The 15,259-nt window shown below is 41.5% G+C and overlaps 1 protein-coding gene across 1 annotated transcript in view; it reads right to left on the reverse strand.

Annotated features, from left to right (window-relative positions):
• Positions 1-5,376: 5,376 nt before the first annotated feature.
• Positions 5,377-15,259, reverse strand: part of LOC137503048 (uncharacterized) — a 33,583-nt gene continuing 23,700 nt past the window's right edge. The window contains exon 4 of the mRNA XM_068230456.1: positions 5,377-5,812. Coding sequence (XP_068086557.1) covers positions 5,639-5,812 — 174 coding nt within the window. The 3' untranslated portion in view covers positions 5,377-5,638. The remainder of the gene's footprint in view (positions 5,813-15,259) is intronic.

Consider the following 15,259-nt stretch of genomic DNA (forward strand, 5'->3'; position numbering starts at 1 on the left):
CAGGATGTAATGAAAGTAACATGAACATACACTTCTTTAACAGGGCATTGCAGTTTATTTTCTGGGTTATCTCTGAAATATTCACGGGCCCATGATTTCCTCTTGGTACCTATCAATATGCACTCTAACAACTGCATCGCAGTCAAATGATTAGGCTTAAATTAAATGACTGACTTTTACTCGTACGTTAAGTGTGATGTTGCAAACCTACTTACAGAAGGCCAAACTTCCATTCACGACACAACCTGTTGTCCCGTTGCGCACGCTGTCAAAGCCTGTCGTTCTCAGTGTGCCACGTAACTGTGGTGTAAGGTGCGTGCTTATGTCCTCGAGAGCCTCGTGAGGCATGCTTTTGTGAGAAAAAGCACTGAGAGGCTCACGAGAAACTTGAGAGATGTCCTCTTGTTTCCTATCCCTAGAGCATAGTGACAAAGCATGGAACTAGAGCTATTCAATACTGGCTTAACGGAAACGTCTCCATTGAGACCTGGGTGAGCACTGACCTGCGTTCACCGTTCGACAACATTGGGCAATCTTCCCTTTTATTGGCTTGTGACGGTACACTCCCCTGTGCAGATTAGAAAGCTATTGGTCTTGGATGACTAGGGCCAAAAGAGCAGGTAAGTTATCGAGAAGTTTGCATTTCCCAGAAGTTTCACTTGGAGTTGCTGAGGTCTAGATAAGGAGGTACAGGCCTCACATGTGCTATTGGTGACTTGATCCGGCATGTGGAATGCGGTATCAAGAGTATTAGTTCCAAGATAGACATTTGTGGCTTCCCCAGAACACATTAGCAATATTGAGACACAACACATCACAAGGGAAACATTCCTCTACACGATTATTATCGTGTTGATCACCAGTCATATCAGTGCAGAAGTATGGAAAATCACAGACGTTGATCTGAAAAATGCAAAGAGGGTTTGGCTAGGACTGAGAAAGGAGAATGCCTCATACATTTTGTGATTTAGACAATAACACTCTTTCAATTCATGTTTATTACTATTAATTTGCAACATATAAAAGAAACAGAAGAAAAATTCTACTCATGGCATCTCTAAAATACAAAATGAACTAAGATTAGCACAAAATCACATAATCTCTCTGTCACAAAACAATCAAGATCTCGCAAGTTAACATAACACATCTCGTTCCATAAGCTGTAAAAAAAATTTCTTTCTTGAGGAAACCATTTTTCATTGCTCAGACTTTAAATCCAAACCTCCTCGATAACCAACCAATGGCAATGTTATCCAGAAATCATGCCCCACTAAAATGATATTGTAAATGTTATTTAAACACCACTACTAAGTATGTTTTAGATTCACACAATATACTATTCCTCATTCAATTCTGAAGAGCTCGAAATAAATACCCTACACAGGGTGGCGCAAAAATCACTGGACACTGATTTAAACAAAAGATTGAATTTCTGTTTCATTACAAATACAAACAATGCTAACTGTATTCTGTCTGCATGACTACATCTTCCAAGTCTTTGGAACATTTACATACTGTATGACATAGTGTTCTATCACTGTCGAAATCATGAAATGCGCCGTGTATATAGTCTTTTATTTCAGCAATGGTCTGAGGATTTTAAAAATAAACAGAGTCCTTGACGACATCACGTAGGAAAAAATCCATGCACGTGATATCTGGTGAACATTGAGGCATGTCACCCTTCGACCAATCACTTTTCTATGGAAAGTTTCATTTAAATAATCGCGGACGGCAGTGGCATAATGTGGTGGTGCCCAACCATGTTGAAGGTTATTTTCTTGAAAGTTTTCAGCACACGCTGTAAGTCCTGGTAACAGATAATTCTGAAGCATGTCCAAATACTTATCCACTGTAACTGTTCCGTCAAAAAATATGGTCCAAATACGCCAAATAGTGATATTGCCCCCAGACACTCACACCAGGTTGATTTACTTGTTCTTCTAAGAAAAGATGCTTATTCTCAGCAGAGTCCTGCGGAGCGGCCCAACCCATGAGCTGCTTCGGTGATAAACGGCAATGGGCTTTCCAAAGCTCGAACATACGAAGCCCGTGACGTCATCGCACGGGCCGGGCTGGGCAGCGCTATGTCGTGCGTACGCGGTGAGCCAAGGGCAGCGCTGTGGTAGTACTATGGGCTGACTGCTTCGATGTGTACAGTGTACTGCGTGTTAGCGGAGTGTGTTGTCTTACGTTCGAGTGGAGACGATCAGGTCTGCTGTGCTTTTCTGTTCGACTTCGCCCGTCTATCCTGTTATTGGAAATGAGTGCGGAGTGTGGTTCCAAACGAAAAGAAACCGTGGCAAGAAAACGTGAAGTGAAAGAAAAACTAGAAACCGGACAATACAAGACTTCTGAACCGGACCCTAACCTTAGAAGTCGTATTTGGTCGGTATTCAAGCCTGTTGTTGACAGTGATGGAAGAGACGTTAATTTTGTGTGCTGCACGATCTGCGGTGAACTGTATGTACACACTAAAGGGTTGACAGGCACGTCACACATTTCCCGTCATCAGTGTGTATCTAACAACAAATCAGCTCCCGTACAAGAACATCGTCTTCCTAAACCTGCCCAGGACTTGATTGTTGCTAAATGTGTTGCTTTGTGTGCTCGAGACTTAAGGTCGTATGAGACAGTCGGAGGTGATGGCTTTCTGGATCTCGCTCAGACATTGGTTGACACTGGATCGGTGTATGGAAAGGTATCCGTAACAGATATCATACCTCATCCAACAACCGTCTCCCGACACATAGCAGAAAGTGCTAAACGTCTACGGGATTCAATTATGCCGGAGGTACTCGACCTTATAAGTAGAAGGGAATGCGCAGCCACCACAGATATGTGGACATGTAGCACAAAAAGGAACCATTACTTAACGTGCACGATTTCTTATTTTGTTCAATGGGAACTCAAGTCTCGTGTCTTGTTCACGACCAGGTTTCCAGACGAGCCTAAAACAGGTGATAATATTAAAAGAGAATTGGTGAGACGATTTAGGGTCCTAGGTGTCACCGAGACCGTTCTTAAAGACGTGCCTTTTACAACTGATCAGGGTGCCAACATAATTGCCGCACTGCGTGATTATACGAGGCTGAATTGCGCCTGTCATATGCTCAACACGGTGCTACGAAATGCGTTCAATCCTCAGTTTATATCAGTTCGTTGCCCTCACATTGATACCCTTATGTCTGCGACGAAAGGACTTGTTACATACGTAAAACAAAGTGGCCTATTGAACGCTCTTGAAAAATCATTGCAACAATCCAACGACACTCGCTGGAACACTCGTTTAACTATGCTAGAATCTGTGCAATGTCAGTATTCGGCTTTGTGGGAAAAACTAGCTGAAAAAGGACAGACAAATCATATGGATGGAATCGATATCAAGCTGTTGAACGACGTGATCGCACTCCTTCAGGTATGTATTTTGTTATGTAGCCTTCTACATTTTTTTGATTTGCCATTAGTAATACCGGGCAGTTTAAATTTTTTCCATTTGGTGAATTTATTACACATCTTATGTAAGCCTATTTTACAGCCCTTCAAGGAAGCATCAAAAGAATTGGAATGCGAGAAGTCACCCACACTGCACCTTGTCTTACCATGGAAAATGACGCTCCTACAGCATCTGACTCAGGAACCTAATGCCGGGGAGGCTTCTGAAATAGAACTTTTGCGGAACCACATCAAATTGTATATGGAAGAGAAGTTCATCATTCACAAGTACCATAAGGTAGCAACGTTTCTGTGGGCACCATTTCGCCATCTGAAAATGATGCCTGACAATGAAAGGTGTGATGTAACAGCGGAGGTAAGGCACGTGATGCACTAATTTGAATATTAACCTATGTGTTCTTCAGGATAGTAGTTTGTTCAAAAATCAGATGTATAAGTACTTTCTTTGATTCTAACTAATTCCACATTTCTTGCGTGCAAATAGCGTAAGAGTTGATACAATACGTACCAATTCCTACACCTTCTCACCTACTAGCAGCCACTGTTTGCGTAATATTTTTACCTCATACAACGCCCTCTGATGCCGACTTACCGAGCTCGATAGCTGCAGTCGCTTAAGTGCGGCCAGTATCCAGTAATCGGGAGATAGTGGGTTCGAGTCCCACTGTCGGCAGCCCTGAATATGGTTTTCCGTGGTTTCCCATTTTCACACCAGGCAAATGTACCTTAATTAAGGCCACGCCCGCTTCCTTCCGATTCCTAGGCCTTTCCTATCCCATCGTCACCATAAGACCTATCTGTGTCGGTGCGACGTAAAGCAAATGGTAAAAACAAAACGAGATGCCGACTTATATAGCGACTTATTTGATTTTTCTCTTCCTTTTTTTAGGTAAAAAGCCTTATGATGGACGAGACGTTCATGAATGACGACCATTCTAATCTTCCGGGGTCATCAAACTCCACGACTATGCCACAACCTGCCAAAGTAAAGAAGTTTGCTTCGTGGGCTGACGTTGATGATGGTCCTACTCCAACAGATGAGCTGGAAAGATATTTAAGGCAAAATTGTGGAATGGAAGAAGATATAGCATCCTACTGGAGAACAAATGGACAAAACTATCCGAAACTTCACCAGATCGCTAAAAAGGTATTATGTATACAAGCGTCAAGTTCAGCTTCAGAGAGGAATTTCAGTTCAGCGGGCTTCATTCTCAACGCACGACGGTCTCATCTACACCCCGACAATGTTGATGCCCTCCTTTTCATTCACAGCAATTCCGCCACCAATTATCAGTGACCAATAAACTACTCACACTAATTAAAAGTAATGTTCAGGTTTGTTTTTGTCGTTGGCATATTGCACGTCATTTCAGTTTGTATTGTAGTATAAGTTACACGCAAATGAGGCCCCATGCTTCGTGTTATTTAGATTCATTTTCAGTTAACTTGTTATCAATTGCAGATGAATATTAGTTTAAAATAAAGTTTGTGTTTGTTTTCAATTATTATTATTATTATTATTATTATTATTATTATTATTATTATTATTATTATTATTATTATTATAGTGCAGGAGAAATATCTACCGTTTAATTTCAAAATGCGATTAGCCTACTTTGCAATATGTTAGTAGCGTACGGAATTCGTACAGTGAATGATCCGCATAGTAGCGTGACGTGAACATTTCGTTGTGCACAGCGCACATGTTATTGTGGAGAACTACTCAAGGTTATTCCCTGGAGCCCGCCCAGTGCGGTGGACTGCGGTGGGCCGTATAAGCCCAGTGCTGTGGGCCAGTACGCTGCCGCGTCAGAAAGAGAAAGGCACTGCACGGGCTGGGCTGCCGGAGCCCGTGGGTTCGAAGTGCTGCGCGGTGGGTCTGGCTGCAGGAGTCTGATTCTCAGTATACCAGTACGTGCATTTATGTCCGTTAACTTAAAATTGGCGTCATCAGACTACAGAATGCTATTGAATGGGTTAGGATCATCTTTTTGTTCGCCAAGCATCAATTCACAAAACTTAAGATGATAAGGATCGTCTTGAAGTATCCCATGTCGTAAACGTGGTATGTTAATTTTAAACTTCTGTTTGTGTAACATTCTTTGCACTGACCCTCGTGATAAATTCAGCTCACTTGCTAATCGTCTGGTTGATTTTCGCGGACTTCGGTTCACAGCTAAACTTAGACGCAATTCATTTTCCTCAATTGTGACTGTTCTTGGGCGGTCAGATCCCGGTGCATCCATAACAGATCCATGTTCTTCAAAACTATTTCGTACGTCGTACGCTGTTTGTCTAGACGTTGGTTTTGATCTAAAGTGTTGTCCCCGTTCATTAACAACTGCAGTAGCACCACCTTTGAAAATGAAAAATTAAACCAAGATTCGTTGGTAAACCACATCAATGCACATCATATTACAAGAAAAAACACAAATTACATAGGACAATGAAATAACATTCCCAACAAATTTATAAGAAAATCATAATTATTGATAAACAATTTGCTAACACCTTAATGCACATTTCAATCATCGCTTTCAAATTCATACTGCAATAACACTTATCAAGGTTACAAAAACTGCTCTCAATTAGCAGAAATCCTAACACTAGCACCGCCTCTCTTTGATTCTGTAACTTAGGAAATTCTGGTTTGTAACTGTAACCAATGAACACATAGTTTGCACAGTGGCGGCTGTAACCCATCCCCACTCCAAAAAATACAAATATTTAGAAACATACCGGTGTGTGGTTTTCTTTCTTTGCCATTTGCCTTACGTCGCACCGACACAGATAGGTCTTATGGCTACGATGGGACAGGAAGGGTCTAGAAATGGGAAGGAAGCGGCCGTGGCGTAGATTAAGGTACAGCCCCAGCATTTGCCTGGTGTGAAAATGGGAAACCACGTAAAACCACCTTCAGAGCTGCCGACAGTGGGATACGAACCCACTACCTCCCGGATGAGAGCTCACAGCTGCGCGCTTCTAACCGCACGGCGAATTCGCTCGGTGGTATGTGGTTTTCAAGGGGCTCTCCACTGAGTTTTCCACAGTGAACAAACACGCAAACAACCCCAACACATATACACATTCCTCATAGAACACTATAAACCTATATAATTAAACACACAATAACACCTGCAATGGCAAAATATTCACCAACTCAAACACTTGGGGTGAGAGCGCAAAAACGTAACTTCTTAATGTTACCAACATCATTGAAATAAAACCAGCAACGTCGTAATGCAAAATTACATGTTATATTGACATTTATAAACTAGAGATTTCTTATTAAAGAAAATCACAATATCATGTCCTTATTCTGACAACATAAAAAGTACAATTTTTATAGTTCATCGATTTACAAATGTGGCTATGAAATAGGAAAGTTGGTGGTATTCTATCCTCTGTGGTATTAGAAGACCTGGCGTGAACAGCTCTACAGCATTTTGTGTTCCCGTTTGCTTTGAGCGATCCCCTCTTAAAAACTATCGCTGAGTCAAGAGGGTGCCAGCTGCCACGTTCTCATATCGGTCGTAATGCAAGTGCTGCCTCTCTGTGGTCGAACGAAGAATTGCTGTGAAGTGATGTCTTGGCTGTTGTTTCCACAGCCTGTCGGAACACATTCTCTTTGTATCGAAAAAGTTGGGCACGCATGCGCAAAAGGCAGAGTTCCTAGTTTCTGGCTAAAAGCTTAGATCTCGCTGAGCTGTGACCACACAGCACTCAGCGTGCAGCGCACCAGTAGTTACCTGGTTGTGAGGGGAGTTGAATAATTTCTTATTCTTTTGCTGACGCCTTTTCCAATGCACTGTATTTGATTGTAGATAACATTTTAAAACTAATTTATTTTTCCAATAGGCAATGTGCTGCAGCACTTCAGCACATAAGGTACGGCCGCCACACAGGACATGACCATCAATGATGGACACTTCAAACCACCTCTCTACACTACTTTGGAATACATCACCATTTCCCTGTCACTATCCACAAGCAATTTCTTTTCAGCCTGCAACATTTTAATGCAGACATCACACTTTTTAAATGATATTTTAATCACTTGCAAACTGGTGTAGCTGGCAATGCAGACTAAAATCCATTGTGTTTCAAGGGGAACTCTGATATGAACTACTTCTTCTAATGCAAGCTCTAACCCATCTAAATTATCAATAACTGTATCATGGCTATTGATATAAACATTATGAGCAAAGTCTGTCAAAGAAAATTCACGAAGTTTTGCAGACCTCATCTTTAATACACCTAACAGTTTGATCTTTCTTTCAGACTCAAGAATTCATTCCACAGAGGCATTAGAAGTGCAACCACTCAATCTCCTGTAGACACCAAATCTTCTCTCTGAACTGTCTGTCTACAATTTTGTAGTAAACACATAAGACCAGTGGTAACTATTGAAAACACATTGTGGTAAGTTTGTTAAATTTGTTTAATTATTATTGTGGGGAAAGTTATTACCCATAGAACCTCGAAGAACATTCCACATCATTCTAGGCTCTGTGTTGTGGTGAGGCATGCTGTGACGTCACCCGCTCTCTACGTCACACGCTCGCCGTCCAGTCAGTCTTTCGTAGCCGGCCCGGAGCGTAACGCGTAAGTATTTTTAAAGATTTCTATTACGGAGACTTAGTTTTGTACCGCCGTTACCGGTACAATATAAAGAGATAAAAGATTTAATACAATGTGTAAAGGTGACGAGAATCTAATTGTGATGGGAGACTGGAATATAGTGGTATGCAAAGGAGGATAAAGTAATATAGTAGGAGAATTCGGATTGGGACAAAGGAACGAAAGAGGAAGTTTGCTGGGTGAATTCTGCACTGATCATAATTTAGTCCTTGCTAATACTTGGCTCAAACACCACAAACGACGGCTGTATACGTGGACGAGAGCTGGAGACACTGCAAGGTATCAAATAGCCTTCATTATGATTAGGCAGTGATTCAGAAACCCGGTGTTGGGTTGCAACACTTTCCTAGGAGCAGAAGTGGACTCCGACCACAACTTGTCGGTCATTAAATGCCATCTGAAGTTGAAGAAACTGAAGAAAGGAAGGAATGCAAGGGGATGGGATCTAGACATGTTGAAAGAAAAGAATGTGAGGGATTCTTTCAAGGAACATTTTGCAAAAAGGATTAAATGAAAAGGCTGAAGGAAACATTATAGAGGAAGAGTGGATAGTCATGAAAAAAGAAGTCAGTAGGGCTGCTGAAGAAATGTTTGGAAGGAAGAAAAGATCAAGTAACAATCAATGGATAACTCAGGAGATCCTAGACCTGATTGATGAACGACGAAAATACGAAAATGCTAGAAATGAAGAAGGCAGAAGAGAATACAAGCGATTAAAGAATGAAGTGGATAGAAAGTGCAAGGTAGCTAAGGAAGAATGGCTGAAGGAGAAGTGCAAGGATGTCGAAGGTTGTATGGTCCTAGGGAAGGTAGGTGCTGCATACAGGAAAATTAAGGAAACCTTTATAGAAAGGAAATCTAGGTGTATGAATATTAAGAGCTCAGATGGAAAGCCACTTCTAAGAAAAGAAGACAAAGCAGAAAGATGGCAAGAGCATATCCAACAGTTGTATCAAGGTAAAGATGTAGATGATTTGGTTCGGGAACAGGAAGAGGCTGTTGATGCTGATGAAATGGGAGACCGAATTTTGAGGTCAGAGTTTGACAGATCTGTGAGTAATAAATAGGAACAAGGCTCCTGGAATTGATGACATTCCCTCTGAATTACTGACTACCTTAGCAGAAACCAGCATGGCAAGGTTATTCCATTTAGTGTGTAAGATGTATGAGACAGGAGAGTATAATTAATTTATGTCCCATTTAAAAAAATATAAGAGCGGAAATGAACAATCAAATCAAAATCACTTCAAATGCAATGGAGGTGTCTACCTTGGTGGCAAATGGCACAGAAAAATACCTTATTATCAAGCATTAAATTGTCAATGAACAGACAGGAAGACAATTTCCTAAAATACAGCATAATACAATTTACACTAACTTTTTTCTTTTAAACACACAGCTCATCATTAATAAATTTACAATATTTGCAAAATTTAACTAATGATGATGATGATGCTTGTTGTTTAAAGGGGCCTAACATCGAGGTCATCGGCCCCTAATGGTACGAAATGGTATGACAAATTAAGTCCAAAATTCTCCACTGACCAGAACTCAATACGTGAGGACGAAGAATGAATGGATGGACATGAATTTAAAGCAATCAGTGGATGCGACCCGCAATGCCTTACATTCACAGAAACTGACGTAAAACAATAGGATTACTGACCAAGGGACTGTTGCTATAGCGTAACACTGAATGGATGATGCTTGCAGTCTAAAGAGGGTCGAAAATATAAGTTATCGGCCCCGCATAACGCTACTTATCTCTAGGAAGGTAGAACATGGTATATGTTATGTTGCGGTACTAATCAAAAGTAGCAAAGACTTGCGGTATTCCACACATTATGGTACTACACACAGGTTATGAAATTCGACATGCAATATAGACCTATGGGTTTTCTCACCTTGCAGCGCCATTTACAGGCAACGCAAACCTATGGTGTTCATCACATAAGAGTACTGGCCACAGGGACCTGCACTATCCTGCGGTGTTCCTCATAGAGTGGGTACTAATAACAGACAAGGCAGGACCATGGTAGCTATCATCTCATGGTCCCGCTCATATGGTGGTACTAATCACAGGTACTGCAGAAGCCGATCGCACGGTGCTCCTATGATACTAATCACAAACCTATTTGGTACCTAATATAGTGGTACTACGCGCAAGTAAAAGCGAACCATGATGTTCTCCGCATGGTGGTACTAATCACAAGTAGTTTCGGAGTTCCTTGGTCGCCCCTTACGACAGGCAGGGAATAACGTGGGTGTATTCTTGGTCTGCGTCCCCCAACCCACAGGGGGGGTTGTGTGTTTGGTCCGCGAGAGGTATTTTATTTCCCTCAAGTCCGCCAGCAAGCCGCTTAGGACCCCCTATCCGCCACCTGGGACGCGCACCGTGGGAGTATCACTTCTCCCCCTGCTACGCCAGCGTAGTAGGTTCGTGGAAATTTTACTCATAATATCCTCTGTATTTAAAAACATTATCAACTAATATACAACATGTGGAGTTATTTCAAACAATAATATACAACTGCTATTAGATTAAAATTTACGTTGCATTTATATATTTTATTTTCTTATACTTTTTGGAACCTAACTTGCATAGCGACCTGCTGCGTCTTAACCCAAGTCCTTTCGCCACTGCTTTTTAGACAACTGATAAGAGATATGAATGTGAAAAGCAACACACTGTAGGATAGCAGTAGACAACTTAGCGTAGAAAGAACGGAACATTTGTAAATATGTACATTTAAAATTACCTATATATTTGTGAATATTCAGCGGAGAATATGCACACATACATACGGGGATGGAGGCACTTCCGTGTATTTGTACATGTACAATTTTAGGAAAATAAATAAATAATAGTATTAATAATAAATACTATCTCCAAAATATTACCCAATACTATTCCTTGCTTCCTTTTTCCTTTCTGCTGATCCCTATTTCAACAATGACTAGCTATTTTATTTATCCTCTTATTACCGGAGTAATAATGTATATCCTCTCTGTGAATACTTCAGTGCTGGCGGCATGGCCATTGAAATTCGTGTCTTTAATGTGGTTTACCGCTGCGTTATTCATCAAGTGATTCATGGTCACAGATACTATGGTTTTCAATATTTATAAACATTAACTTCCACCGGCTTTAAAGTTATTAATGAGCCCATCTGTGGTGTATGGCCAGACAGTGCCTTTTCCAGTATTCTTCTGCATTCTAGTGTCGTCGGTATGAACTATCTCGCCACTCTCCCCCTCCACCGAGCGAGTATGCGCACGTAAACATCGCGACTGTGGTCTGACTTCTGGCTTCCGGGTTGTCGCCAATAAGGTTCTGTGATGGAAGGACGGCGTGCTTCTCCGCTTGGCGGGGTGGATAGACCCAGGGTGAAGTTGGTTTGATAGGGCTTACGCCCTCGTCAACTTTGCAATTTAATTTCAAATTTTGTTATCATTTAATGCACCTCGCCTGGAATTTTTGAGTGCACTCTAAGGGTTACCTTTACCATACGTAAGTAAGGATATTATGCTGAAGCGTACTGACGACTACGGCAAGATACTACACTGTAAGTGGTTTTTTTTTCAACTCATCGTTAACTTGTTCCAACTGGTGAACTGAATATTTCTAAATGCCTTGTTCCGCCATTGTGAGGGAATCCTGAAACGTGAAATTTCTGAAGCTATTTCGAAGAATATAAGGATTACGGAATTTTATGAGCTTGTACTATCAAAATTTATTCCTTCTTTAGCACTGCAAAATTTGTTTCCTCAATATTGTTTTAGGACTCAACTATATCTTAGACTCGAGGTTTTATTGCAAGATATTTCGAATTTCGGTGCAAGAAGAAGAAATGGTGGCACATATTCTGAAAAGTTTTCCTCCCTCCAAACGATCCTACCTCTTCCTCAGGAAGAGTCCGACTAATTTTGTGGAATTAGAGGCTGCTTGTACCTTTGCTGAATATGTCAAGCACGGGGACGTGGCCAGACCGATCTGCCACCCTCCTCCTTTTAACCCGGCCTCGCCTCAATCTAGGGATAGTGGAAATCTTAAAAATGGTATAATTGTGGATTACGTGACCACCTTCGGAATGCTCGCCCGTCAATAAAGCGTAGTACTGGTCCTTGTTCTTATTTGTGTGGGTCGAGGCAGCATATTAAGCATAATTGCCCAACCTCTTTAAAAAAACGCAAAAAAAGACTAAAGGTTAATAGTAATACTTGTGAATCTTGCCCCTGAATTTTCTGTGGATTCAGAGAGTGTTATTTGTCGGCAGGAATGTAATAAAATCTCCGATTTGGTTGAGTCTAAAAGTACCTTCGCGAAGGCAGAGCTGAATAATGAACCGATTGTTGCTTTAAATGACTCAGGTAACGTTGTCACTTTAATATATGATGATGCTTGTTGTTTTTTTCTATTTGCTTAACGTCGCACCGACAGAGATATGTCTTATGGCGACGATGGGATAGGAAAGGTCTAGGAAGTGGAAGTGGCCGTGGCCTTAATTAAGGTACAGCTCCAGCATTTGCCTGGTGAAAAAATGGGAAACCACGGAAAACCATTCTCAGGGCTGGCGACAGTGGGGCTCGAACCCACTATCTCCCAATTACTGGATACTGGCCGCACTTAAGCGACTGAAGCTATCGAGCTCGGTGCTTACCGTGTTTCACCTCCTCACATCGAAGGTCAACAGCCCACTTTAATTGATGCCAGTTGGTATGATGAAATAAGGTGCTCTTGTAAACTGCCTGAGTTGCACAATGTCAAAATTGCATGTGTCACGGCTAATAAGGATAATATGGAATTTTTTGGATCTGTTGACGTGATATTGCGTATTGTTAATTTTACTTGGAAGGTTCATTGCTTGGTATCTCCGAAGCTAGCTTGTAGTATTATTTTAGGCACTGACTTCTTGTCAAGGACCGGATTCGTTTTAGACCTCCAGGCTAGACAATTCTACTTTAAATTTTCCTCAAATTGTAACGTGGATATTATTGATGCTCCTTTGGGTACCTTCAGAATTTCTTGTGTAGGTTGGCCGCTACCAGGGAAGAACAATGAAATCGATCAGTTGGATCTTGATCATTTGGATTATCAACAAGCTAATGAAGTCCGTAACTTTCGCCATCAATTTCCTGAGGTATTTACCAACAAGTTAGGACTGACGGATGTATTGGAGTACGATACTGAACTGTCTGACAACCAACTTGTTAGAACTCCTCCTTACCTCTTTCACCTCCTCGCATGCTAGAACTCAAAAGGATTATCGACCAAATGCTTGCCAATGGTGTCATCAGACCGTCCATTTCTCCTTATGCCTCTCTGGTTTATCTGGTACCTATACCCTCTGGAGGATACCGTGTCGTTATCGATTACAGATCCCTTAATCGCACAATCATCCTGCAATCTATTCCTTTGCCAGATTTACATGTTTTGGGTGGTTCTCCGCCCAAGTTCTTTACCGTGTTAGATCTAAATCAATCCTATTATCAGATTCCGCTCTCTAAACCTTATGTCCCTGAACCGCCTTCATCACGGACTGGAATATTTATGAGTACCTCAGGTTGACGTTCGCCTATCTTGCGGAGCAGCTGATTTAACTAGATTTCTGCATTCTATTCAAGGGGATATCAAGTTTAAGTTTGTTTTCAATTACCTTGAAGACTTGTGATCTTCTCGAATACCTTTGAAGAACGCGTGGATCATGTCACGGAAGTCGTTGAGCGTTTGAAATAGGCTGGTCTTACTGTGAAACTATCCAAGGTAACCTTCGCCAAGCTATATATATCCTTTCTTGGCAATGTCGTGTCGCCCGACGGAGTCTCCGTTGATCAATCTAGGACCCAGGCTATCAGGGAATTCCAACCACCTAAGGACGTAAAAGGTGTTGCACGCTTTGTGGGTACGGTAAATTTCTTCCGCAAGTTTATCCCGAATTTTGCTGTGGTACCTCACCCCTTAACTATCAGAGGCGTAAGGATGTCGAGTTCATCTGGGTCCCTCCCAGCAAGAAGCCTTTGAAACTCTGAAACTTGCCATATCGAATGCTCCTTGTTGGCCATACCCGACTTCAGTAAACGTTTCATTGCACAAACTGATGCCTCTGGAGAAGCTGTTGCTGGTGCACTCTTTCAGGACCATGAGGACGGTCGTAGACTCGTTGCCTATGTGTTTAGGATACTCAATAATCTGGAGAGTAAGTACTCAATCTATGAGTTGGAATGTTTGGGCGTGCTGTTTGCACTTGAGAAATTCAGACCCTTTATTGAACATGTAAATTTCGACCTTGAACCGACCCAAAAGAACGGTCAGAATCACTAGATGGGCACTTAGGATACCCGCTTTTAGTTTTCAGGTTAAGCGTATCAGAGGTTCGGAGAATGTCACCGCTAGCAGCTTAAGTAGAATGTTTGACGGGAGCTTTGGCCTTGATGTAAAATCTGAAGTTGAAGAAATTGACGAAACTAATATTGTTAGTGTGGGCGCCATTCTTCCGGATCTACCTTTGTTATACCATAATTTTGGCGATCAAAAAGCTGATCCTGAGTTGAATGAAATCACCGACAAGATTAGTGACGGAATGGTAGTAAAACCTTATTCTCTGGTGAAGGGTGTTCTATGTTGAAAAGGTCGAATTGATGCTAATTTCATTATTGTTGTTCCCAAGGTCCTAGTGCCAATCATCTTCAAATATTATCACTGTTGACGCATTGGTGGTCACTTAGGAACATTTAAAACTAGGCAGAAAATTAGAAAATTCTTCATTTGGAAAATGGTTAAGTCCTGTAAAACTTGTGCTATCAGTAAACCCAACCTGAAGAACCGTGTTGGTTTATTTTCATCTTCAGAAGCCTCTCGGCAGATGGAAAGGTCGTTCATCGATTTTGTAGGTCCGCTCCCTCGCTTGGGAAACATTCATATCTTTGTGTGTATTGATGCGTACTCGGTTTTCCGGGATTATTCCCACTAGATTTATGACTTCTCGTACGTCTATTAAGTTGCCTTAATTCTATCTTCGCATCCTTTGGTCCTCCCAAGTTTCTGGTTTATGACAATGCCAGTGCATTCACTGGCCACTTGTTTAAGAAGTACCTATTCGAGTTGAGCATTTCCCATGCTACTACAACTCCAAACTATCCAAACCCATCTTACGCCGAGAGA

The sequence above is a fragment of the Anabrus simplex genome, chromosome X, assembly GCF_040414725.1.
Source record: "Anabrus simplex isolate iqAnaSimp1 chromosome X, ASM4041472v1, whole genome shotgun sequence".
In the NCBI taxonomy this organism is placed as follows: domain Eukaryota; kingdom Metazoa; phylum Arthropoda; class Insecta; order Orthoptera; family Tettigoniidae; genus Anabrus; species Anabrus simplex.